At 41.5% G+C, this 27,965-nt stretch overlaps 1 protein-coding gene across 2 annotated transcripts in view; it reads left to right on the forward strand.

Annotated features, from left to right (window-relative positions):
• ANTXR2 (ANTXR cell adhesion molecule 2) overlaps window positions 1–27,965 on the forward strand; it is a 341,722-nt gene that overhangs the window by 206,078 nt on the left and 107,679 nt on the right. For both annotated transcript variants that reach the window (XM_063919961.1, XM_063919962.1), the window contains exons 12-15: window positions 848–926; window positions 10,906–11,001; window positions 16,649–16,696; window positions 17,699–17,791. In XM_063919961.1, the coding sequence (XP_063776031.1) occupies window positions 848–926; window positions 10,906–11,001; window positions 16,649–16,696; window positions 17,699–17,791 (316 nt within the window). The remainder of the gene's footprint in view (window positions 1–847; window positions 927–10,905; window positions 11,002–16,648; window positions 16,697–17,698; window positions 17,792–27,965) is intronic.

The raw sequence follows: 27,965 nt of genomic DNA on the forward strand, positions 1-27,965 counted from the left end.
TGATTTTTCCTTAGTTACACAGATTGAACCCACAATGTGATGTGAATTGGAACCTGCAAAATATGAATCAAACACACAATTTGCACTCATCAGTTTATACAATTCCTGTTCCACTTAAATATTTTTATGGTGTTTCCCGAGAACATTTTAATGGAGTTTCCACCTTAAATTGATTTTCTAATCCCTTCCATTTTCTAGTACTGGGTTAAGGGTTCCTCCCATGAAACCAACACCGTGTGAGTTGAATATCTGAGCCCAGCAATTAAAATCAGGAGTGACCTTTACAGGTCATTTAGTAAAGTTACCTCATAGTGAAAACTCGTCATCCCTTATCCTTTAAAAAATAAAGGATAACCAATTAGTAATAATTTACTGCGGCTAATTGACCCTTCTAGGAATATTCAGTTGTCCCCGATACTGGCATTGCTCATGCAAAACAAAGTCCTTGATAACAAGCCCTTACAGCACTGTTTTATCATGAAAACTCAGATCCGGGAACTTATCCTTGTGTTTTTGCCCAAAAATAGAACATTTTGTTAGTCCAAAAAAAGAGGCATAATTGAATCGGTCGGGAAAAAAGTTGGTGATAATGTAAAAGAAAAAGAGGGTTTTTTGTGGCCAAATTTTTTTGTCTTCGGCTGGCTGAAACCTCTTGCTTGCTAATTTCAGCTCTTATTTTTCCAGATGGTAAATAAATCAGATGGGCTCATTTTAGATAGGCCTCTTGATGAAAAAAACTTTGGACTGAATAAGAACATTATCGAAAGAAATATTCTATAATGTCAGTTACCAAGATGCTACAGAATTATTATAATTTTCCTTTGTGGTTGTCTTCTTTTATTTTCAGAACCATGGAAGTTTGGGTGAGCGTGAACAATGGAAAGACTGCTCTTACAAGCCCTAAGATAATCACTGCTACCAGCTGTGTAAGTGACACATTTTACTATAATATACAGCACAAACAATGGCCGGGATGTAATGAAGTCCGATTTCGGTGGACCTGCGGGGTACCGGCCGATCTCGGACGCTTTTTTAAAGGGGCAATTATGTACAAGGCTAAACCATGCCTTGTACATAATTGCCCCTGTAAAAAACATCCAAGCACGGCCGGCATCCCGTGCGGCCGCCAAACTCTTGGGTTTTGGATTTCTTGAAAATGGATAAAAACAGCTAAAATCATGTTATTTTTGTAAATCAAAACCTGAAGTTCAGATTTAAAATCCTAATACCGAAACTCGGAAAGATCCAAACCGGGTCTCGGTTCAGATCAGATCTCCTTATGAGATCAGAAGCGGGACTCGGCTAGTTCGAATCTGCAAAATTTGGGTGGGTTTGGATTTATGGAGAACCAAACCATACACCATACCTCCCAACTTTGGAGTGGATGGAGTTGGGAGATGCCACGCCTCCAGAGAGGGGGTGGTGTTTCAGGTGGAGGGGTGGGGTGAAGTGATGGGGCCTAGTGCCGTGACCCCCATTTTCGTCATTTGGTGGCATGCCCATCGCTACCCGAGCGGCTTGGAAGCCCCCAGCTCCACTATCTTCAATGAAAAGAAGAACAAGGAGTCCTGTAAGTGATGATATGGCCCCTACAGAGCCCTGATCTCAGCATCATCGAGTCTGTCTGTGATTACATAAAGGATTTGAGAAAGCCTATATCCACAGAAGATCTGTGGTTAGTTCTCCAAGATGTTTGGAACAACCTCTCTTCCCGAGTTTCTTCAAACACTGTATGCAAGTTTACCTAGAAGAATTGATGCTGTTTCGAAGGCAAAGGGTGGTCACACCAAATATTGCTTGATTTAGATGTCTCTTCTGTTTATTCACTTTGCATTTTGTTACTTGATAAAAATAAATTATGAACACTTTTTTTTTAGAAAGCATTCTAACTTGTTAGAATACCTCATCTTGTGGTTTTTTTGCCTGCTGTGAATAGAAACTGCCCAAGGTGAATAGAAGGGCACTCCCCAATGTCCAACAAAAAGGTGTATTCATTGAAATCATATTATTGTGGACATTGGGGAATGCCCTCCGTACAGTTTTAGTCACCTTGGGACTATAATTGGATCCTTTCCTGGATTCTATAGTGATGTACAGATTAGATGTGAGTGCAGACTGAAAATTTTATATAAATGGGCTTAAACACGTATACTGTTTTCAATTTTTGTATGACAGACCTAATACATCATTTCTGCAGTCACGCCAAACAGCCCCTCTCAGCGTGCCAGGTACCGTGCAGCTGTGCTGGTATTGGGCATTCTTTTTGGACAAAAAAACACGTGTATATCTGTGTGCAACTTAGTCTCTGAATCTGAATATGACATGCTGCGATACAGGGGCTGAGGCTTTTTCCATGTCAAGTTCCATTGTGCTTCGTATATAGGTGGTCATTCCGAGTTTTTCGCTCGCTAGCAGTTTTTAGCAGACGTGCAAACGCTATGCCGCCTCCCACTGGGAGTGTATTTTAGCTTAGCAGAAGTGCGAACGAAAGGATCGCAGAGCTGTGGCAAACTTTTTTTGTGCAGTTTTAGAGTAGCTCAATACCTACTCAGCGCTTGTGATCACTTCAGACTGTTCAGTTCCTGTTTTGACATCACAAACACGCCCTGCGTTCGCCCAGCCATGTCTGCGTTTTTCCTGGCACGCCTGCGTCTTTTCTAACACTCCCTAAAAATGGTCAGTTGACACCCAGAAACGCCCACTTCATGTCAATCACTTTGCGGCCAGCAGTGCGACTGAAAAGTTTCGCTAGACCTTGTGTGAAACAACATCGTTTGTTGCAATTGTACGACACGTGCGCATTGCGCCGCATATGCATGCGCAGAAGTGCCATTTTTTTTTGCTTCATCGCTGCACAGCGAACGAATGCAGCTAGCGATCAACTCGTAATGACCACCATAGGCCCTCATTCCGAGTTGATCGCACCAAGCAACTTTTTGCTGCTGATGCGATCAACTAATCTCCGCCTATTGGGGAGTGTATTTTAGCATAGCAGGGCAGCGATCGCTTGTGCATCCCTGCTATGCTAAAAAAGTTTCACACAAATCAAGACCAGCCCTGGACATACTTACCCTGTGTGATGAATCCAGCGATGATGGGGTCGGCTTTGACGTCAGACATCCGCCCTCCGTTCGCCTGGACACGCATGTGTTATTTTTAACCACTCCCCGAAAACGGCCTCCAACGGTCATTTGACACCCTGGTACGCCTTCCTGCAGTCAATCTTCTTGCGGTCACCGATGCGACCGCTTTCTCCGCTCTCAGCGTCATTGCGCCGGGCAATCGCATGCGCATTACAGACCCGATCGCACCGCTGTGAGAAAGTGCAGCGTGCGATCGGGTTGGAATGAGGGCCATAGAGACTCATTTGCGCACAAATATACAAGTGTCCAAAATCACATTAATCAACACAGTCTCTTGGTATACCTTAGTCTTAATACGTTATGACTAAAATTCATTCTCAGCAGAAAATGATTACTGATGCTAATAGAGTTACATGGGACCTGGTGCAGCTGACTTGCACCAGGCATCTCCCTCTGCTTGGCGTAGTGAGGATAAATGTATGAGTACACATCTGTAGCCAAGGGCATAGTTACCATAGGTGCAGGGAGTGCAACTTCTATGGGGCCCAGAGCTGAGAGGGTCCCACCTTCCCTGTCAAAGTTACATGTGTAATATACATTTTACACCAATACATAGGCGCCCTTATAAACTTTTGCCTTGGAGCCTACAGTATTTAAATTTATGCCTCTGGACCTGCTCATTGTACTGTTCTATACAATGAACTGGGGAGCATTATTGTGTTACATAACATGAACCAGGGCACTGTAATGTGGCATAGTATTAAGTAGAGGCACCATAGTGTGGTATAATATGAACTGGAAGCACTGTAATCTGACATAATATGAACTGGGAACAATGTATGTCATAATGTGAATTAGAGGTACTGTGTTACATGTGGGGCAGCACAGACAGTGTAATGGTTAGCATTACTGCCTCACAGCACTGATGTCATGGGTTCAATTCCCACCATGGCCCTAACTGTGTGGAGTTTGTATATTCTCTCCGTGCTTGCATGGTTTTTTTTCCGGGTGCTCCGGTTTCCTCCCACAATCCAAAAATATACTGGTAGGTTAATTGGCTCCCTACAAATAAACCTTAGCGTGAATGTGTGTGTGTACATGTGGTAGGGAATATAGATTGTAAGCTCCACTGGGGTAGGGACTGTTGTAAATGGCCAAAGTACTCTGTAAAGCACTGCGGAATATGCGTGCGCTATATAAATAACTGGTAATAAATAATAAATACATATTGGGGGTAATTCCAAGTTGATTGCAGCAGGAATTTTGTTAGCAGTTGGGCAAAACCATGTGCACTGCAGGGGAAGCAGACTTAACATGTGCAGAGAGAGTTAGATTTTGTGTGGTGTGTTCAATCTGCAATCTAATTTGCAGTGTAAAAATAAAGCAGCCAGTATTTACCCTGCACAGAAACAAAATAACCCACCCAAATCTTAACTCTTTCTGCACATGTTATATCTGCCTCCCCTGCAGTGCACATGGTTTTGCCCAACTGCTAACAAAATTCCTGCTGCGATCAACTTGGAATTACCCCCATTATGTACTGGTATCCCTACAATGTGACATAATGTGAACTAGGGCACTTCTATCGGGCAAAACATAAACTAGGGCACTACTATCGGGCATAATATTAACAACTGCTTTGGAGTGTTGTCTCTAGAAGCAATGAAATAGGGGTCCCTTCAAAATATTGCTCTGGGGCAAACAAAGTTCTGGCTGCACCTCTGTCCGTAGCCATTTATTCTAATGTGCTATTAAGTGGTGGGATAAGTGGGTTGGTCAGAAAGGGGCTGAAAATGTATTGTCATGAAGTAGTTTCCTATGGAATATAACATTTCTTATAAATGTACAGTAGTTGATCATAATCATAAAATAATTGCCACCTTGTACTAAATGTCTTGTCTGGCAATAGCTTGTGCATGAAACAGCTTTGAACAGTTCATGTTTTTCAGTAAATTGTGACATTAATTTGACTTTATTGTTCAAATTAAGTGATTTCACTACACAGATACTGAACGTGTTTTCACCCTTGAGCTTTATAGTTTCCAAATAAAATTGGTTTTATTTGATTTTTATCATGCACGTATTGATAATCATTTTTTTGTTCATTGAAATTTGATGATAATGTTTGCTGTTTTTGTATATAAACTTGTTTTGAAACACAGCATTTATCTGCGCTAACACAACAGATTAGTGTTTCTATAGTAGCAGCTGGAATGCTGAACAGAGATCACGTACCACAGGAATATTTTTGTTAATGATCGCATAGACAATTTGCAAGTTAATCATTGCCATTTGGGTCAAGGGAGTAGAAAAAAAACAAACAACACATGCAAGCTACTGTGTCTGAGAATTCATTAATACCTCCGCTGTACTCTATGCTTGTTAACATGTGTAAAATATAACATTTGAGCTCTATTAACAGTTTTTCTTGGTTTACACACATATAATTAACTTTTCACCTTCTTCATCAATATAGTAAATGTAAATTTTTCATTCAGCATACTTCAAATGTTTAAAATGCTTCAAAAAGAAGTAAACACCATTTAGACACAAGAGACACAGTATGTAGGAAAAGCCAGTTTGGCTCCTCAGAGTAGATTGAAGTATTATGCTATGCAGAGCAAAACAGCCCACTGGACTGGGAAGAAAAAGCAGTGATAAAACTTACAGTGCATACGGAAAGTTTTCACAGCGCTTCACTTTTTTCCACATTTTGTTATGTTACAGCCTTATTCCAAACTGGAATAAATTAAATTTTCCCCTCAAAATTCTACACACCATTCCCCATAATGACAACATGAAAAATGTTTATTTGAGATTTTTGCAAATTTATTAAATATAAATAACTAAGAAATCATATGTACATAAGTATTCACAGCCTTTGTCATGAAGCTCAAAAAACTCTGTTTCCACTGATCATCCTTCAGCTGTTCCTACAGCCTAATTGGAGTCCACCTGTGGTATATTCAGTTGATTGGACATGATTTGAAAAGGCACACACCTGTCTATATAAGGTCCCACACTTGACAGTGCATGTCTGAGCACAAACCAAGCATGAAGTCAAAGGAATTGTCTGTAGACCTCCGAGACAGGATTGTCTTGATGCACAAATCTGGGGAAGGGTACAGAAAATTATCTGCTGCTTTGAAAGTCAGTGGCCTCCATCATCCATAAATGGAAGAAGTTCGGAACCACCAGGACTCTTCCTAGAGCTGGCCGACTGTCTAAACTGAGCGATCGAGGGAGAAGGGTCCTAGTCAGGGAGGTGACCAAGTACCCGATGGTCACTCTGTCAGAGCTACAGCATTCCTCTGTGAGAGAGGAGAACCTTCCAGAAGGACAACCATCTCTGCAGCAATCCACCAATCAGGCCTGTATGGTAGAGTGGCCAGAAGGAAGCCACTCCTTAGTAAAAAGCACATGGCATCCCACCTGGAGTTTGCCAAAATGCACCTGAATGACTCTCAGACCATGAGAAACAAAATTCTCTTGTCTGATAAGACAAAGATTGAACTCTTTGGCATGAATGCCAGGTATCATGTTTGGAGGAAACCAGGCATCGCTCATCACCGGGCCAATACCATCCCTACAGTGAAGCATGGTGGTGGCAGCATCATGTTGTGGGGATGTTTTTCAGCGGCAGGAACTGGGAGACTAGTCAGGATAGAGGGAAAGATGAATGCAGCAATGTACAGAGACATCCTGGATGAAAACCTGCTCCAGATTGCTCTTGACCTCAGACTGGGGTGACGGTTCAACTTTCAGTAAGACAACAAACCTAAGCACACAGCCAAGATATCAAAGAAGTGGATTCAGGACAACTTTGTAAATGTCCTTGAGTGGCCCAGACTTGAATCCGTTTGAACTCTGGAGAGATCTGAAAATGGCTTTGCACCGACGCTTCCCATCTAACCTGATGGAGCTTGAAATTTTTTTGCAAAACTGTCCAAAGATAGGTGTGCCAGGCTTGTGGCATATTAAGAAAGACTTGAGGCTGTAATTGCTGCCAAAGGTGCATCAACAAAGTATTGAGCAAAGGCTGTGAATACTTATGTACATGTGATTTCTTAGTTTTTTATTTGTAATAAATTTGCAAAAATATAAAAAATCTTTTTTCCACATTGTCATAAAGTATTGTGTGTAGAATTTTGAGGGACAAAATTTATTTATTCCAGTTTGGAATAAGACTGTGACATAACAAAATGTGGAAAAAGTGAAGCAATGTGAATACTTTCCGGATGCACTGTAGTTGAAAACGGTCCCGATTCAGCAGCAGGAGGCGTCTTCCACGTAGATGGTACAGTATTAAAAAAAGTTTAAAAAAATGAGAAAAAATAAACTTATGTCGACCATACAGTATGAGTTTCGACCAATGGCATGTCAACCATTTAAACCTGTCAACCTTTTGTACCTGTTGATTATAAGCACTGTTGACTTTTCATAGGTTGACCCAATGACCATGTCGACCTTTTGACCATGTCAACCTAATGCTTGTCGACCATATGATGTCGACCTATTGACTGTCTAACTAGACACTGTAGATCTATTGACCGCATACCAGATCCAGTTGCTTAGCAGGGAATTCTTAGAACTTGGTAGACAAATATATGATCTGTGCCCAGGGCCCCTGAAGTCTCTGTTTCCCCTGCACTTACTATATAATACTATACTGTGTTATATATTTGCTTGATAGTGGCCAAGTCAAAGAAGATCGTTCCTTCAAAGCAGTTTCTTAAAGTGTTTAATGATTGCCAATTTCTTTCCTTCTTCCCAGAACAGTCATACCAGACTTGTTTATACTTACTTGATCCTACACTGTTGTTATTAGATTCATCAGATTTTCTGATAAAAGTTCTTTGTCAGACATGAGCTCTTCTGTGACATCCTTGATGAAATAAAGCTGTGCGAGTGAGCCCCCTGCTCATGTTTCCTAGAGGTAGAATTCTCAACTTAATTGCTAGTTACTTCAGTATTTAAGTTCTACTTAAGGGATCGGTATGAAATACCTACAATCAAAATCCTGACGGTCGAAACCCCGACATCAATTGACCGACGGTCAAAATCCCAACAAGGTCAATATCCCGACATTTAAAATACAGACAAGGTCAAAATACCGACATGTAAAATGTTGACAGGTCAAAATGCCAACATGAGTTTTTAATAAATTTTTTTGGGTGTGTATGTCGACATAGGTTGACATGGACACCATATAACTGTACCGCGTCCCCTCGCATGGCTCGCTGCGCGATATATATTCCCCCTCCAGGTCCACTGGGATGGTAAAGTATGAACAAGTCGGTTTCAGTGAAAAAATCATGGAAAACTCACGTCGGCATTTTGACATGTCGACATTGTTGGTATTTTAAATGTCGGTATTTTATCCATGTCGGGATTTTGACCTTCGGTCAATTGCTGTCGGGATTTTGTCCATTGGGATTTTGATTGTCGGTAAATTGGCTGCATCCCCTACTTAAGACTTTATCTTCATTGAATGAGTGGAATGATTAAATACATTTTAAGAAAGACTCAGAATGGCTTTAAGCTACTTGAAGTCGTTATTTCCTTTTCTACAGTTAGCAACAGCAGAATCCGAAAGAGGTCTTACAAATGATTATTAAATTTTTTTCTCTATATTTAAATTGTCTACTTCTGGCCATAAAAGACCTCTGCTATGACTGAATCTCATTGATTTGTAATCCGTATTGATTAGCTATATACAATGTTCGGTTTAATTTGCCAAGTATGTTATGATGTACTTCTTCAACTGGTGGACCTAAATATATCTTTGAAATTAGTTTTTCATTAGAATAAATATTAATGTGTCACTGATTACTCTTAAGCACTTGCTAATGTTTAATATGCTCACAGTTTTTAAATAGGTTATAGAAGGTAAAAATGTAATATACTATATACACGACTTCATCCAAAGAGAAATCAAGTTTTGAATTTGTAAAGGAATTTATGTTCACACAATATAGACACAGTCAAAGTTCCGCCATTTGTATTTGTGTTTTCCAATTCCTACATCAACAAAGGCATACAGGACTGTGGAGATTTGTAAACTGTAAACGGTCTTGAGGAAGTCCCGGGATACGGGACGAAACGCGTTGACGTCACTCCTTCACATTGCTCACGGACGCACTGAGTGTTGCCAGTTACCGTCACCCGCAGCGGTGTTTTTACAATCTGCTTGATCAGCTGTGGAGAACATTTATCCGGAACGCCAGCCCAGCGTGTCACTGCAGCATCACGACCGGCTCGCCAAGATTCTCTGCACTTTGCTAGTGCCATCGGCGGACGCACGGCAGCTGCTCCGGTATCTCTTGTGCCGCGCCATTGCATTTCCCGCAGGACGGGTAATTATAACCGGCGGCTTCTCCTCTGCACTGGGACGCCAGTAGTTCAGAGGCACAAGACTATTGTTCTATTCATTCTCCAACAGGCTGTATTTATTGCTACTTTTTATCTCCAATTGATACAAAGAGACCACAATTTGGTCTATTGTGGCAACACTAAAGTGACACTATCTACTAACTTTTATCTAAGTGATCCACTCAGCAAATGTTTCAGTGTGCTTGAGCTCATTTCAGTATCTGTTTTTATTATTGTCTTTTTATTTTCATTTTTATGTGCTCATTAAATTTGTTTACTAGCAAGTTCCGTGTGAGTTGTTGGTTGATTGGAGCAGACACCTTTATTTATATTTAAATTTTTTAGTATCTATTCACTAAGCTCACTTCAAGCGCAGCACTTGTATATATTTTCAAACTGTAAACTATGGCTTGAAATCTGACATCATGTGTAATACAGTATGAGTCCTGTGATAACAGACACCAGCTGTATTTTCAGACATTTTATCTGTTCGATTAGCACTCAACCTTCTTCAAACACCTGGTTAGTTCTTGCTTGATGAACATTTTTGACTTTGGAGACTATTGGTTTTTAAACTTTGGGGTTAAACAATTTTGAATTTGAACAAAATTACATGTCAGTCAATGTCAGAGAAATAAGGGGAAATAATAATATGACAATCATAAAACCCTAATACTGATTTATTAATCTAAATTTCCAAACATGTTTTGCAATGCCAAACAGTTAAAAATTTGTGTAGGCCTTCCAGTGCTAATTAACTGTATATTTAATTGGAAGGTCAATACAGGTTGAGTATCCCTTATCCAAACTGCTCGGGACCAGAAGTATTTTGGATATTGGATTTTTCCGTATTTTGGAATAATTGCATACCATAATGAGATATCATGGCGATGGGACCTAAATCTAAGCACAGAATACATTTATGTTTTATATACACCTTATACACACAGCCTGAAGGTAATTTTAGCCAATATTTTTTATAACTTTGTGCATTAAACAAAGTGTGTGTACATTTACACAATTCATTTATGTTTCATATACACCTTATACACCCAGCCTGAAGGTCAGTTAATACAATATTTTAATAACTTTGTGTAATAAACAAATTTTGTGTACATTGAGCCATCAAAAAACAAAGGTTTCATTATTTCACACTCACTCAAAAAAGTCTGTATTTCGGAATATTTGGATATGGGATACTCAACCTGTACTACTTTTTAACTGTTTGGTGTATATATTCTGGATGAAAAAGGACACCTATAGTACTGGCCATGTTGCCTGCTTTGTAAGTGCTTTTAGGGCATATATTCTATTCCCTTTGCACCAAATCTTTGGCAAATCCATGGAATTTTTTGCATGTGTATTTTGATCTTGACTGATCATCTAGTTGATCACAGAGTCGTAAAATACTGATGCCTTGTAAATGATTATACTTTTGTTTTGTTTACAGTCCAGTGGCTTCGTTGCTTTCCTCGCAATACTTATTATGTTGCTCATTATTGCTCTGGTCTTATTTTGGTGGTTTTGGCCCCTCTGCTGCAAAGTGGTAAGTTATAATAAAAATAAATATACCAAAAATATATGCTTTTTATTTTTGTGTATGGATTCATGTCGGTAGGAACAAAACTAGACTTCCCGGCCTTTTTAAAGTCCAGGAAATAGACAATGAAAAGACAATAAACAAAAATTGTCCTCCATATGGTGTCTTGGACACAAGTGATGTGCCAGATGTTTACAAATTCTCTAAAATCATTGTCTTTATGTTTTAGAGGAGGCAGTCATAGAAGCTAACAGCTTAACAGTGAGGCATTACCTGTTCCATCCATACTAAAATATTTTAGAAATGTACTAGGAATGAAATTGATGGTTTGTAGTCCATTATAGCCTGTCATCTGTTATAATTTAATCCATTGCAAAGAAAAAAAATAATACATTTATTTTAGATCTAAAATAATATTCCATTTAATCTATAATTGAATGTTTTTCATCCTGCTGGCAGTTTCTACATTTCCATGGTTGGATCTTGCAGACCTGTGCTAATAGTTTTAATATTGGTAGCTTTTATAATCTCTTATAGTGGATATATACTTTTTTGATGCACAGTGCTCGCATTTAGATATCCTAACTGTAGCCAGATTACAAAGCAAGCAGTTTTTAATTTGTTATTTTTATTGGACAAAATAAATCAACATTAAAGTAATCATCATTTGTCTTTAAAAGCACTCTAAAGTAGTGGTAATGCATAGGTAAGCTGACTGTTGCTTTGCATGCTTAATATATAAACAAAATAAAATAAAATAAAGGATATTCTTTTTACAAACATCTGCTATTTCATCTGTGATTTCATCATCTCAGCTATTTTTCAAATGGCAATCTCAAGCCTTCCTTTATCACATATGGAAGTTATATGAATGTGTACATAAAACAGTTTCAAAATGCTTTATAATTATATTTACCAAAATGTATAAATTGTAACTAAAAAATACATGATGAGAAAAACTGGTGGACAGATGCATTTTTTGGTGGAATGCTGAGAATTCTAACGAAACTAAAGACACTAACTTAATACAGTATTTGAATGATTCTCCTAGTGTAGTAGAAAGATTGTGGCTGAGTAGTATAGTACAGAGCAAACCTTCTTAAACATCTGTGTTTCGTTAAAATATTTATGAACTGGGTTGCTACAGTCTATACATTATCTGTCATTTCTGTCAAGTTGATAACATTTATTACTGAAAATAAGAATAACTAGATCACTTTTATGAAGATCAGATAAAAAGTTCTTCCTAATCTTGGAAATAGTTTAATTGAAAATGTGTGTTTATAGTTCACAAATGTTGTTAATATATGTGTAAACCCTTGTACAGATGTGTCCTCATACATCCAGCCTCAATACACCATGCAGCGCAAGATGCCTGGTGTGAGTGATCTATCAGTTTGCTGCAATTATGCTAACGTTGGGCGTCTTTTTTTTGCCAAAAAAGGTGTCTTATGCACAGTATGTGACAGTCTGTATACGGACAGTGTGACTGAGTCTGTATACGGAGCAGTGTCTTATTCGCAGTGTGTGACTCAGTCTGTATACAGAGCAGTGTCTTATTCGCAGTGTGTGACTGAGCCTGTATACGGAGCAGTGTTTTATTTGCAGTGTGTGACTGAGTCTGTATACAGAGCAGTATCTTATTCGCAGTGCGTGACTGAGTCTATATATGGAGCAGTGTCTTATTCGCAGTGTGTGACTGAGTCTGTATACGGAGCAGTGTTTTATTCTGTGTGTGTAACTGGGTCTGTATATGGATTAGTGTTTTATTCTCAGTGTGTTACTGAGTCTGTATACAGAGCAGTATCTTATTCGCAGTGTGTGACTGAGTCTGTATGTGGAGCAGTGTCTTATTCGCAGTGTGTGACTGAGTCTGTATACGGACAGTGTGACTGAGTCTGTATACGGAGCAGTGTCTTATTCGCAGTGTGTGACTGAGTCTGTATACAGAGCAGTGTCTTATTCGCAGTGTGTGACTGAGTCTGTATGCGGAGCAGTGTTTTATTTGCAGTGTGTGACTGAGTCTGTATATAGAGCAGTGTCTTATTCGCAGTGTGTGACTGAGTCTGTATACAGAGCAGTATCTTATTCGCAGTGCGTGACTGAGTCTGTATACAGAGCAGTGTCTTATTCACAGTGTGTAACTAAGTCTGTATACGGAGCAGTGTTTTATTCTGTGTGTGTGACTGGGTCTGTATATGGAGCAGTGTTTTATTCTCAGTGTGATACTGAGTCTGTATACGGAGCAGTGTCTTATTCTCAGTGTGTGACTGAGTCTGTATGTGGAGCAGTGTCTTATTCGCAGTGTGTGACTGAGTCTGTATACGGACAGTGTGACTGAGTCTGTATACGGAGCAGTGTCTTATTCGCAGTGTGTGACTGAGTCTGTATACAGAGCAGTGTCTTATTCGCAGTGTGTGACTGAGTCTGTATACAGAGCAGTGTCTTATTCGCAGTGTGTGACTGAGTCTGTATACGGACAGTGTGACTGAGTCTGTATACGGAGCAGTGTCTTATTCGCAGTGTGTGACTGAGTGTATACAGAGCAGTGTCTTATTCGCAGTGTGTGACTGAGTCTGTATACGGAGCAGTGTTTTATTCGCAGTGTGGGACTGAGTCTGTATGTGGAGCAGTATCTTATTCGCAGTGCGTGACTGAGTCTATATATGGAGCAGTGTATTATTCACAGTGTGTAACTAAGTCTGTATATGGAGCAGTGTTTTATTCTGTGTGTGTGACTGGGTCTGTATGTGGAGCAGTGTCTTATTCGCAGTGTGTGACTGAGTCTGTATACGGACAGTGTGACTGAGTCTGTATACGGAGCAGTGTCTTATTCACAGTGTGTGACTGAGTCTGTATACAGAGCAGTGTCTTATTCGCAGTGTGTGACTGAGTCTGTATATGGAGCAGTGTTTTATTCGCAGTGTGTGACTGAGTCTGTATACAGAGCAGTGTCTTATTCGCAGTGTGTGACTGAGTCTGTATATGGAGCAGTGTCTTATTCACAGTGTGTAACTAAGTCTGTATACGGAGCAGTGTTTTATTCTGTGTGTGTGACTGGGTCTGTATATGGAGCAGTGTTTTATTCTCAGTGTGTTACTGAGTCTGTATACGGAGCAGTGTCTTATTCCCAGTGTGTGACTGAGTCTGTATGTGGAGCAGTGTCTTATTCGCAGTGTGTGACTGAGTCTGTATACGGAGCAGTGTCTTATTCGCAGTGTCTGACTGAGTCTGCATGTGGAGCAGTGTCTTATTCGCAGTGTGTGACTGAGTCTGTATATGGAGCAGTGTCTTATTCACAGTGTGTAACTAAGTCTGTATACGGAGCAGTGTTTTATTCTGTGTGTGTGACTGGGTCTGTATATGGAGCAGTGTTTTATTCTCAGTGTGTTACTGAGTCTGTATACGGAGCAGTGTCTTATTCCCAGTGTGTGACTGAGTCTGTATGTGGAGCAGTGTCTTATTCGCAGTGTGTGACTGAGTCTGTATACGGAGCAGTGTCTTATTCGCAGTGTCTGACTGAGTCTGCATGTGGAGCAGTGTCTTATTCGCAGTGTGTGACTGAGTCTGTATACGAACAGTGTGACTGAGTCTGTATACGGAGCAGTGTCTTATTCGCAGTGTGTGACTGAGTCTGTATACAGAGCAGTGTCTTATTCGCAGTGTGTGACTGAGTCTGTATACGGAGCAGTGTTTTATTCGCAGTCTGTGACTGAGTCTGTATATAGAGCAGTATCTTATTCGCAGTGCGTGACTGAGTCTGTATATGGAGCAGTGTATTATTCACAGTGTGTAACTAAGTCTGTATACGGAGCAGTGTTTTATTCTGTGTGTGTGACTGGGTCTGTATGTGGAGCAGTGTCTTATTCGCAGTGTGTGACTGAGTCTGTATACGGACAGTGTGAATGAGTCTGTATACGGAGCAGTGTCTTATTCACAGTGTGTGACTGAGTCTGTATACAGAGCAGTGTCTTATTCGCAGTGTGTGACTGAGTCTGTATATGGAGCAGTGTTTTATTCGCAGTGTGTGACTGAGTCTATACAGAGCAGTGTCTTATTCGCAGTGTGTGACTGAGTCTTTATATGGAGCAGTGTCTTTTTCACAGTGTGTAACTAAGTCTGTATACGGAGCAGTGTTTTATTCTGTGTGTGTGACTGGGTCTGTATATGGAGCAGTGTTTTATTCTCAGTATGTTACTGAGTCTGTATGTGGAGCAGTGTCTTATTCCCAGTGTGTGACTGAGTCTGTATACGGAGCAATGTCTTATCGCAGTGTGTGACTAAGTCTGTATACAGAGCAGTGTTTTATTCTCAGTGTGTGACTGAGTCTGTATATGGAAGAGTTTCTTATTCTCAGTGTATGACTGAGTCTCGATATGGAGCAGAACAGAACTTACATTTTAGCACTTTGTTCAGAGACTCAGTCATACACAATATACAAGTGTCATATATTAAATAAATCAACATAGTCTCCTTGTGTGTCCTACTCACATTGCGTTGCGACTAAGACACATTTTCAACAAAGAAACAATGCAAAAAAGATGCCTGATGCTAGAAGATTTTCACACAACCTGGCATGTCATGATGGACTGTTTGGCGTGACTGCCAAAAAGATGCATGAGGACACATCTGTAAATAATATCTATATAGAAAGTAAGTTCAAATGTTATCATTTTAACTATTGAGTTGTGATGACATCACTTCAGTGTTCATTATGATAGTTATGTATTTTGCATTATAAACCTCCTACATTAAATTATTATTACAGATTTTAGAATCAACTAAGATTTCTTTGATTAGTATAAAAGGATTTCACCTACAGCATCAATCTTTTATAAAGTCACAGAACCCTGGGACAACTTCTATTAGCCATATAATTACAGTTGTGCATCAACAATGTATACAGTACTCTATTGTGATGGAACATTCAGTGAAGCAGATGTAGAATCCCATTTTCGCAACTCACTTTAAAGAGTTTATCCAGTAATTAAAATCTCTAATCAACACTAGTACCTTGTGGAGTGAAATGGGGTCCTTCCCTGGGGAGTCACCTTTCGACAATTCAGCAGTTTAAAGGATCTTTTGATAAACAGCGACTTCTGCAGGTCAGCATATATAATTATCTAAGTGGCAGATGAGGAATAAATAATAAAAATGACAGCCATATTCTTATTGTGAGTGCTAAGCCATCCATTTAGGAGTCAGCTAATCATTTCTTGATTTCCCCTTTTCCTGTACCCTAAACTATTGACCAGTGGATAATCTAGTATGGATGCTGCTGAATTGAGCTAATGGCAGAGGCTCCAAGTGAATGGTGATTCAAGTCTGTCCAATCTAGATGCTCCTTTGCATACCATGTTTATGTTTTTAGTTCTGTAATGAGGCATAACTGTGCTTGCGCCCTTCCCTGACCATGCTCCAAACAACAGAGCTGGGGCATCCACAGCAGATAAACCAGCATTAATGGGCACCTGGTCATTTCTGGGTACAACAGCTTCAAGCCAAAAGACATATTCATACTGTTTTTGTATAGATGCACAAAAATCATTGCACACCTTTTTTGTTTGGCAAACAGACATTAGACACTGACACATATAGGCAATTGTATATATCTGCTATTTTCATTTACTCTATGCTACTGCTTTTTTTCTAGGTTATCAAAGATCCTCCCCCACCACCACCACCAGCACCTGTTGAGGAGGTATGCTATGTGTATTACTAAATAGTGCTACTCTTACAGAACTCTATGGGGAATGCTTTTTATAAATAGAAGAGAGAACATTTCTCTTAGAACCCTTATACATAAAAGTGATAGAATCTATACACAGGATGCAGTTAAGTTCCCGACAGCCGGGATCCTGGCGGTCGATATACCGACACCAGAATCCTGACAGCAGTGAAAATGCTAGCAACCGATATACCCACGCCACCACCCAAGGGGGAATATAATAGTGTGGCGAGCCTGAATCGCGGCGAGTGCAGCGAGCCCGCGAGGGGACACGCTGTGCTCGATGTTGGGATTTTGACTGTCAGGATTCCGGCGTCGGTAATTCGACCGCCATAATCCCAACTGTCGGGAAATCATACTGAATCCCTATACACAGCTTGTAATACAAAGACGATGATTTCTTGAAAGCAAACTGACAATTTCTTTGTCTACATGGACCCTGTCAATTTATCACACACTTGCTTCTTGGCCTCTCCTGAGTACTTTCTAGGGCTGGACTCCACTGGAGTATGGTCTCATTGGCCTGGGGCTGAAATGTTTGTATACTGAGCTGGAGAGGAGCTATGACCAGTGCAGTGTGGGTGTGGCCAGAGCCATATGGGCCTGTACAGCCCCTTCACTATTAGCCTCACTGGCTCCTTAAATACTAAGAAATAGAAAAATTGCATCATTTTGTGAGAAAAATACAAATACAGTTTTTATACTTATATTTCTAGCTGACTGTGTGGCCAGCTAGGCAACTGGTTATCATCATGCTGCTGTGATGATGGGCCTGTTTATATGTGTATTCCTGGAATTGGAACTCCATCCAACCCTAGGTTAATCTGGCCCTGTTACTTTTCCAAAGAGTAGGTCCAAAAAGTAGGCAAATATTTCTGTGTGGTCTATGTAGACCAAATGAAGCCATCACAGAACACTGTTTGTATAATTTGCCCATATTTATATTTACATTTGCCCATATTTATATTTACATAGGACCCTGAAGAAATACTGCCCAACAAGAAATGGCCTACAGTGGATGCCAGTTACTATGGTGGACGTGGTGTTGGTGGTATTAAGAGAATGGAGGTTTGTCATGTTACATTTCATGTTAGGATAAGATGTCTGAATTATTTGCCATATTGCTAAGGAAATGGGATACATTAACAAATTTCCAATGTTTTATCCTGTTAAATCCCATATTCCTCTTATTAAGTTATGTAGCTGAGGTTCTCAAAGTGACTGTAAGATCAGGCACTGATTGATCCTGTTTGCCTATATGAACAGCAGCAATTATTTACTTTCTTTTTCTTGCACTTGTAAATAATTTTATACAACATATCTGTTCTTTTTTAAAATTTTACATGGGATAACTATAAATAAATCTCCCCTCCGCAAAGTAGTAGAAACATTTCTAAGATAAGATGAACCATTTTCTTATTTTGAACACTTGCATTTCACGCCATGACATTGATTATTATGTGTGTGTGTGTGTGTGTGTGTGTGTGTGTGTGTGTGTGTGTGTGTGTGTGTGTGTGTGTGTGTGTGTGGGTGTGTGGTGGGCAAGAGATGCAAAGCTTGATTAGAAGATTAAAGCTTGGTGAGAGATAAAATGGAGAGAGATAAAGTACTAACCAATCAGCTTCTAGCTGTTATTTTACAGGCTGTGATAGTTAGGAGCTGACTTGTACTTTGACTCTTTCCACTTTATCTTTCGCCAAACTTTGACAAATATCCCACTGGGACTTATAATTAAATATGGAATTTGAAGCAAAACTGAGCTTCTCTGTCTTGCATCCTTTTTGGGCAGAACAGATGCCTGAAAGGTTTCTATTCTATTCTTCTAGGTTGCATACCTGGTGAATTTGGTGATTTTTACTCTTTAAAAAAAAATAGCCTTTATATAAAGAGTCAGTTGAACAAACAGAATAAACATAACTTAGCATTTTTCTGAAGTCATTATTTTACATTTTTGAACAACATTATAATTTTTTTTATATTTTTGAGTGTTTTTGAGAACACTCACATAATAGCTACAGTGATAGGAATTTGACTTTCACCAAAAACATAAATGATGAATAAGGCATTTTTTACATGAATTGTTAGACAGTGATGAGAGAATACTGACTCAAAAATGGTATAGATGTTACAGGTGCCGTAATCAAATATTGTTAAAGCTATCACATGTGATTTTGCAAGTGGCATAATAGATTTATATGAAGTGTGTACAGAAATGTTTTCAGTGCATTCTGTGATAGTGCTAAATATTGCAGTCACCATTGTCTGCAACACATTCCTTCACTCTGCAGGATTCAGAGGCAGATTTATTAAGCCTGGAGAAGTGATAAAGTGGAAGGTGATAATGCTCCAGCCAGTCAGCTCCTAACTGTCATTATTCAAACTATGGGGCAGATGTATTAACCTGGAGAAGGCATAAGGAAGTGATAAACCAGTGATATGTGCAAGGTGATAAAGGCACCAGTCAATCAGATCCAAACTGTTAATTTAGATATTGGAACTGATTGGCTGGTGGCTTTATCACTTTGCACTTATCACTGGTTTATCACTTCCTTATGCCTTCTCCAGGTTAATACATCTGCCCCCCAGTCTGTAACATGGAAGTTAGGAGCTGATTGGCTGGTACTTTATCTCCTTCCACTTTATCACTTCTCCAGGCTTAATAAATCTTCCCCTCAGTACCTAATGATCTCTTACCAGGTCTGGTGTTTGATACTACTCACTCTCCTCCAGCTCATCAATACATTCTGGAACCTGCTGCAGAGTGCACTTTCTAGCAGGAGATTGGGCTTAGGGGGTGATTCAGTCCTGATCGCTGCTGTGCACAGCGGGCGATCAGGTCATAAATGCAATAATGTATACATACATGTGTACACAGGGAGCGCTAAATATTCATAATTATCTAATTTTCTCTGACGTCCTAGTGGATGCTGGGAACTCCGAAAGGACCATGGGGAATAGCGGGCTCCGAAGGAGGCTGGGCACTCTAGAAAGATTTATGACTACCTGGTGTGCACTGGCTCCTCCCACTATGACCCTCCTCCAAGCCTCAGTTAGATCTTGTGCCCGGCCGAGGTTGGATGCACACTAGGGGCTCTCCTGAGCCTCTAGAAAGAAAGTATAGAATTATGTTTTTTATTTTCAGTGAGACCTGCTGGCAACAGGCTCACTGCAGCGAGGGACTAAGGGGAGAAGAAGCGAACTCGCCTGCTTGCAGCCGGATTGGGCTTCTTAGGCTACTGGACACCATAGCTCCAGAGGGATCGACCGCAGGCCCAGTCCTTGGTGTTCGGTCCCGGAGCCGCGCCGCCGTCCCCCTTACAGAGCCAGAAGCAAGAAGAGGTCCGGAAAATCGGCGGCAGAAGACATCAGTCTTCACCAAGGTAGCGCACAGCACTGCAGCTGTGCGCCATTGCTCCTCATACACACTTCATACTCCGGTCACTGAGGGTGCAGGGCGCTTGGGGGGGGGCGCCCTGAGCAGCAATAAAAACACCTTGGCTGGCAAAAATACCACAATATATAGCCCCAGAGGCTATATATGTGGTAAATACCCCTGCCAGAATCCAGAAAAAAGCGGGAGAATAGGCCGCGGAAAAGGGGCGGAGCTATCTCCCTCAGACACACTGGCGCCATTTTCTCTTCACAGTGCAGCTGGAAGAAAGCTCCCCAGGCTCTCCCCTGTAGTTTTCAGGCTCAAAGGGTTAAAAAGAGAGGGGGGGCACTAAATTTAGGCGCAATATTGTATATACAAGCAGCTATGGGGGAAAATTCACTCAGTTATAGTGTTAATCCCCACATTATATAGCGCTCTGGTGTGTGCTGGCATACTCTCTCTCTGTCTCCCCAAAGGGCTTTGTGGGGTCCTGTCCTCAGTCAGAGCATTCCCTGTGTGTGTGCGGTGTGTCGGTACAGCTGTGTCGACATGTTTGAGGAGGAGGCTTATAAGGTGACGGAGCAGATGCCGATAAATGTGATGTCACCCCCTGTGGGGCCGACACCAGAGTGGATGGTTAGGTGAAAGGTATTAACCGACAGTGTCAACTCCTTACATAAAAGGGTGGATGACGTAACAGCTGTGGGACAGCCGGCTTCTCAGCCCGCGCCTGTCCAGGCGTCTCAAAGGCCATCAGGGGCTCAAAAACGCCCGCTCATTCAGATGGCAGACACAGATGTCGACACGGAGTCTGACTCCAGTGTCGACAAGGTTGAGACATATACACAATCCACTAGGAACATCCGTGACTTGATCCCGGCAATAAAAAATGTGTTACACATTTCTGACATTAACCTCTAAAAATGGGTTTTTATGTTTGGGGAGAAAAAGCAGGCAGTGTTTTGTTCCCCCATCAGATGAATGAATGAAGTGTGTGAAAAGCGTGGGTTCCCCCTGATAAGAAACTGGTAATTTCTAAAAAGTTACTGATGGCGTACCTTTTCCCGCCAGAGGATAAGTTACGCTGGGAGATATCCCCTAGGGTGGATAAGGCGCTCACACGGTTGTCAAAATAGGTGGCACTGCCGTTTTAGGAATGGCCACTTTGAAGGTACCTGTTGATAAAAAGCAGGAGGCTATCCTGAAGTCTGTTTTTACACACTCAGGTACTAGACTGAAACCTGCAGAGCGTGCTGCTGCAGCGTGGTCGGTGACCCTGTCAAACATACTAGTTTGCTAACATGAGAACATATTAAAGACGTCGTCTTATATATGAGGGATGCACAGAGGGATATTTTGCCGGCTGGCATCCAAAATGAATGTAATGTCCATTCTGTCAGGAGGGTATTAGAGACCTGTCACTGGACAGGTGATGCTGACTTTAAAAGGCGCATAGAGATTCTGCCTTATAAGGGTGAGGAATTATTTGGGGATGGTCTCTGGGACCTCGTATCCGCAGCAACAGCTGGGAAGAAATATTTTTACCTCAGTTTTCCTCACAGACTAAGAAAGCACTGTATTATCAGGTACAGTCCTTTCGGCTTCAGAAAAGCAAGCGGGTCAAAGGCGCTTCCTTTCTGTACAGAGACAAGGGAAGAGGGAAAAAGCTGCACCTGTCAGCCTGTTCCCAGAATCATAATTCTTCTCTCGCTTCCTCTGAGTCCACAGCATGACGCGGGGGCTCCACAGGTGTAGCCAGGTACGGTGGGGGGCCGTCTCAAAAATTTCAGCGATCAGTGGGCTCGCTCACAGGTGGATCCCTGTTTCATTCAAGTAGTATTTCAGGGGTACAAGCTGGAATTCGAGATATCTTCCCCCCGCCGTTTCCTCAAATATGCCTTGCCGACAACTCCCTCAGGCAGGGAGGCTGTGCTAGAGGCAATTAATAAGCTGTATTCCCATCAGGTAATACTTAAGGTGCCCCTACTTCAACAAGGACGGGGTTACTATTCCACACGGTTTGGGGTACCGAAACCGCATGGTTCGGTGTGACCCTTTTTTATATTTAAAATCCTTGAACACATATATAAAAAAATTCAAGTTCAAGATGGAATCGCTCAGGGCGGTTATTGCAAGCCTGGACGAGGGGGATTACATGGTATCCCGGGACATCAAGGATGCTTACCTGCATGTCCCCATTTACTATCCTCGCCAGGAGTACCTCAGATTTGTGGTACAGGATTACCATTACCAAGTCCAGACTCTGCCGTTTGGACTGTACATGGCACCGAGGGTGTTACCAAGGTAATGGCCGGAATGATGATACTCCTTCGGAAAAGGGGAGTTTTTAATGATCCCGTACTTGGACAATCTCCTTATAAGGCGAGGTCCAAGGAGCAGTTGCTAGTCGGGGTAGCACTATTTTGGAAAGTGCTACAACAGCACGGTTGGATTCTAAACAGTCCAAAGACACAGCTGTTTCCTACGACACGTCTACTGTTCCTGGGGATGGTTCTGGACACAGACCAGAAATAAGTGTTTCTCCCGGAGGAGAAAGCCAAGGAGCTGTCATCTCTAGTCAGAGACCTCCTGAAGCCAAAACAGTTATCGGTGCATCATTGCACGCGAGTCCTGGGAGAAATTATAGCTTCCTACGAAGCAATCCCATTCGGCAGGTTCCATGCAAGAACTTTTCAGGGGGACCTGTTAGACAAGTGGTCCGGATCACCTCTACAGATGCATCGGCTGATAACCCTGTCTCCAAGGACCAGGGTATCTCTACTGTAGTGGCTGCAGAGTGCCCATCTTCAAGAGGGCCGCAGGTTCGACATACAGGACTAGGTCCTAGTGACCATGGATGCCAGCCTTTGAGGCTGGGGGCAGTCACACAGGGAAGAAGCTTCCAGGGACTTTGGTCAAGTCAGGTGACTTCCCTACATAAATATTCTGGAACTGAGGGCCATTTACAATGCCCTGAGTCAGGCAAGGCCTCTGCTTCAAAACCGGCCGGTCCTGATCCAATCAGACAACATCACGGCAGTCGCCCATGTAAACCAACAGGGCGGCACAAGAAGCAGGATGGCGATGGCAGAAGCCACAAGGATTCTCCGATGGGCGGAAAATCATGTGTTAGCACTGTCAGCAGTGTTCATTCCCGGAGTGGACAACTGGGAAGCAGATCTTCTCAGCAGACACGACTTCCACCCGAGAGAGTGGGGACTTCATCCAGAAGTCTTCCAAAGGATTGTACACCATTGGGAAAGGCCACAGGTGGACATGAAGGCGTCCCGCCTCAACAAAAAGCTATAAAAGATATTGCGCCAGGTCAAGGGACCTTCAGGCGATAGCTGTGGACGCTCTGGTAACACCGTGGGTGTACCAGTCGGTTTATGTGTTCCCCCCTCTGCCTCTCATACCAAAGGTACTGAGAATAATAAGAAGGCGAGGAGTAAGAACGATACTCGTGGTTCCGGATTGGCCAAGAAGAGCCTGGTACCCAGAACTTCAAGAAATTATATCAGAGGACCCATGGCCTCTGCCGCTCAGACAGGACCTGCTGCAGCAGGGGCCCTGTTTGTTCCAAGACTTACCGCGGCTACGTTTTGATGGCATGGCGGTTGAACGCCGGATCCTAAAGGTAAAAGGGCATTCCGGAGGAAGTCATTCCTACGCTGATTCAAGCCAGGAAAGATGTAACTGCAAAACATTATCACCGCATATGGCGGAAATATGTTGCTTGGTGTGAGGCCACAAAAGGCCCCAACAGAGGAATTTCAACTAGGTCGATTTCTGCATTTCCTACAAGCAGGAGTGTCTATGGGCCTAAAATTAGGCTCCATTAAGATACAGATCTCGGCTCTGTCGATTTTCTTCCAGAAAGAATTAACTTCAGTACCTGAAGTTCAGACATTGTAAAAGGAGTGCTGCATATTCAGCCCCCGGTTGTGCCTCCAGTGGCACCTTGGGATCTCAACGTGGTGTTGAGTTTCTTAAAATCACATTGGTTTGAACCACTAAAAACCGTGGATCTAAATTATCTCACGCGGAAAGTGGTCATGTTATTGACCTTGGCTTCGGCCAGGCGTGTATCAGAATTGGCGGCTTTGTCATATAAAAGTCCTTATCTGATTTTCCATATGGAGAGGGCAGAATTGAGGACTCGTCCCCAGTTTCTCCCTAAGGTGGTATCAGTTTTTCACTTGAACCAACCTATTGTGGTGCCTGCGGCTACTAGGGACTTGGAGGATTCCAAGTTACTGGACGTAGTCAGGGCCTTGAAAAATTATGTTTCCGGGATGGCTAGAGTCAAGAAAATTGACTCGCTATTTATCCTGTATGCACCCAACTGGCTGGGTGCTCCTGCTTCTAAGCAGACTATCGCTCGCTGGATCTGTGACACGATTCAGCAGGCGCATTCTGCGGCTGGACTGCCGCATCCTAAATCAGTGAAAGCCCATTCCACAGGGAAGGTGGGCTCATCTTGGGCGGCTGCCCGAGAGGTCTCGGCTTTACAACTTTGCCGAGCTGTTACTTGGTCAGGGGCAAACACGTTTGCAAAATTCTACAAATTTGATACCCTGGCTGAGGAGGACCTTGAGTTCTCTCATTCGGTGCTGCAGAGTCATCCGCACTCTCCCGCCCGTTTGGGAGCTTTGGTATAATCCCCATGGTCCTTTCGGAGTTCCCAGCATCCACTAGGACGTCAGAGAAAATAAGATTTTACTCACCGGTAAATCTATTTCTCGTAGTCCGTAGTGGATGCTGGGCGCCCATCCCAAGTGCGGATTGTCTGCAATACTTGTAAATAGTTATTGCTAACTAAAGGGTTATTGTTGAGCCATCTGTTGAGAGGCTCAGTTGTTTTCATACTGTCAAACTGGATATAGTATCACGAGTTGTACGGTGTGATTGGTGTGGCTGGTATGAGTCTTACCCGGGATTCAAAATCCTTCCTTATTATGTCAGCTCGTCTGGGCACAGTGTCCTAACTGAGGCTTGGAGGAGGGTCATAGTGGGAGGAGCCAGTGCACACCAGGTAGTCATAAATCTTTCTAGAGTGCCCAGCCTCCTTCGGAGCCCGCTATTCCCCATGGTCCTTTCGGAGTTCCCAGCATCCACTACGGACTACGAGAAATAGATTTACCGGTGAGTAAAATCTTATTTATTTAGACAATAAAAAATAGAATGACAATGCACAATTTAATAATAATAAGATATATCAATTAAAAAATTAAAAACCATATCAAATGGACATCTCTCGTGGAAATAAACAACTGAGTTGCTGGTGTTAAAGGGTCCAGATTAGGCTATTTAGCCAATAATTACTGAGCAAGTCCAGAATCCTAGTGTATCGTTAATGTCACCAGCAAGTACCTTTTAACTGTTAAAAGATGTACTGTAGCAGTCCAATGCCACTTTAAATTTAAGCTCACCGCTGTTGGAAGTGTTTCCAAACTCCCATCTATTGCTGTTCAGCGGTGTCCCCGTCTCCCCTACAGGCTTACCAGTGTGCGCTGATGAAACGTGGCCGCACAGCCGGACGTCTCCGACAGTGATGTGGAGCCTGATTTGCAGACTGGGGGAGACAGCTGGGTGCAGGCAGCACGGAGCAAAGTGGTGACAGATAGATATAAGTTGATTTCCACAGAGAAATTGTAGGTTCCTTGACGCGTTTCTCCGCTATAGGTAGAGTAACGGTTTCATCAGAAGGTATACTCAATGTCCACGGTTCATTCACAGAAATTAGTGGGACATGTACTAACCGGTGATAAAAGTGGAGAAGTGAGCCAGTGGAGAAGTTGCCCATGGCAACCAATCAGCATTGACTTAACTTTTATAATTTGCGTACTATAAACATATACAGAGCAGCTGATTGGTTGTCATGGGCAACTTCTCCACTGGCTCACCTCCACTTTCATCACTGCTTAGTACATGTCCCACTAATTTCTGTATTATGTACAATGTATTACAGTACATTTTCATTTTTTCTAAACTTTTTTGTAGGATCTCTAACTTGTTACAGGAAAAGTTAGACGGGATACACACTGTATATTACCTTCATGCTCCACATTAGTAGAGTACATTATGGTGATCGAAAGATTTAACCCTTACCATTTAGAGGTGCATGAAGAAGCACTGCCCCCACCCCCCTAATTTGAAACAATGGGGGTTATTTATCAAAGTTTGAAAGGAGATAACGTACTAGTCAATCAGCTCCTAAATGCCATTTTACAGGCTGTTTTTAAACAAAGGGGGTTATTTAGGTTGTTGGCAAACACAAAAAGCTAGCAATTGAGCAAAGCCATGTTACACTGCAGGTGGGGCAGATGTGACATGTGCAGAGAGATTTAGATTTTGGTGGGTTATATAGTTTCTGTGCATGGTAAATACTGGCTGCTTATTTTCTACACTGCAATTTAGATTGCAGTTTGAATACACCCCACCCAAATCTACATCTCTCTGCACATGTTATATCTGCCCCAACTGCAGTGCAACATGGTTTAGCTCAAGTGCTAACTTTTTTGGTTTGCTAACAAACCTGGATTAGGCCCAATGTCAGTTCGAAGCTGACTTGTTGGTACTTTATCTCTCTACACTATCTCCAAGATTTGATAAATCTACCCCTAAATTTCCAACTGTTACAAAATTAGATTATATGAAAGGGAATGGTTGATTGACCTGTTTCGAATCATAATAATGTAATTACAGTGCAATTGTGCAACAATTGTGCAACAGTGCAATTGTGCAAAAGTGCAATTGTGCACTGCAATTGTATTCTGGAATAACATTTGAATTAAACTTTTGTCATCTTAGGCAGCAGTGTTAATCAGCAGACAGAAATGTACATGATATATGGCATATCTCTCCTTTTTAGTTTGACTGCAATGGCATTCAAATTTTAGCAATCCATGGCACATTTCCTTTCCATATGACATCAGTTCCTCATACTCTCATAAAGAAGTTATGAAAGCGTGTTCTTTGTTTGTTCCCCTTGATCTGAGCATCAGCTGAGAATATAGTATGCTGTTTCCGTTCAGTCTATGTGAGGATCGTTGTTTTCAGGTTATGGAAGAAATTAGAGTTAGACACAATTAATGTCATTGTGCTAAAGGACACTACTTTTGAAATTAAGAGCCTTCATTGTACAGTATGACTTACATCCACATCAGCTAAATGAGGCAGTAACCGATTCACTCTGAAGTGATTAACATAGTAGATTTACTGTAGTTAGCATCTCCTGATTGTTGCATAATAGCAGAAACGAGTAGACATGGCTGACTGAATATCTCATTTACTGTATGAAAGACTTATTTGCTTCGTTAAGGCTTATTTCTAAATCAATGCAAGTAGAGCATGTGCTGCAACCTATAGTAACCACTCAAAAATTAGCTTGCATTCTTTTGACTGCGATAGACTGATGTAATCTGGTATGTGAGGAGTTACTCTGCTAAATCACTCTTTTTCATTTTATTAAATTAACCGCATTGTTTTGACTGGTGGAAAACTAAAAAAAATAGTTTTTCATATGTATTATTTTTATTATTTTGCTGTAAATTAAGGGAACAATTTCAGGTATATAGCATTAAACACAGCCTTACAACATTTTGAACAATATTTCAAGGGTAAGTCCACCTTTGTCTGCTCTTTTTGTTAATTTAATTGTGCCTTGATGAGCTCATCTGTGTATTGTGTGGGTTTCGTTCTGATTGAATGTAATAGTATCACTGGAAACCAATTGCATACAAATAAATGTACACTTTATTACAAAAGTAACAAACATACACATAACAAACAAGTGTAATACTCAACTTTTGTCTAAGTTATCAGAAAACACTGGCCAGTCATCTTGTTAATGCAAGATAGTCCACA

This window comes from Pseudophryne corroboree, chromosome 1 (assembly GCF_028390025.1).
Source record: "Pseudophryne corroboree isolate aPseCor3 chromosome 1, aPseCor3.hap2, whole genome shotgun sequence".
NCBI classification, from domain to species: Eukaryota; Metazoa; Chordata; class Amphibia; order Anura; family Myobatrachidae; genus Pseudophryne; species Pseudophryne corroboree.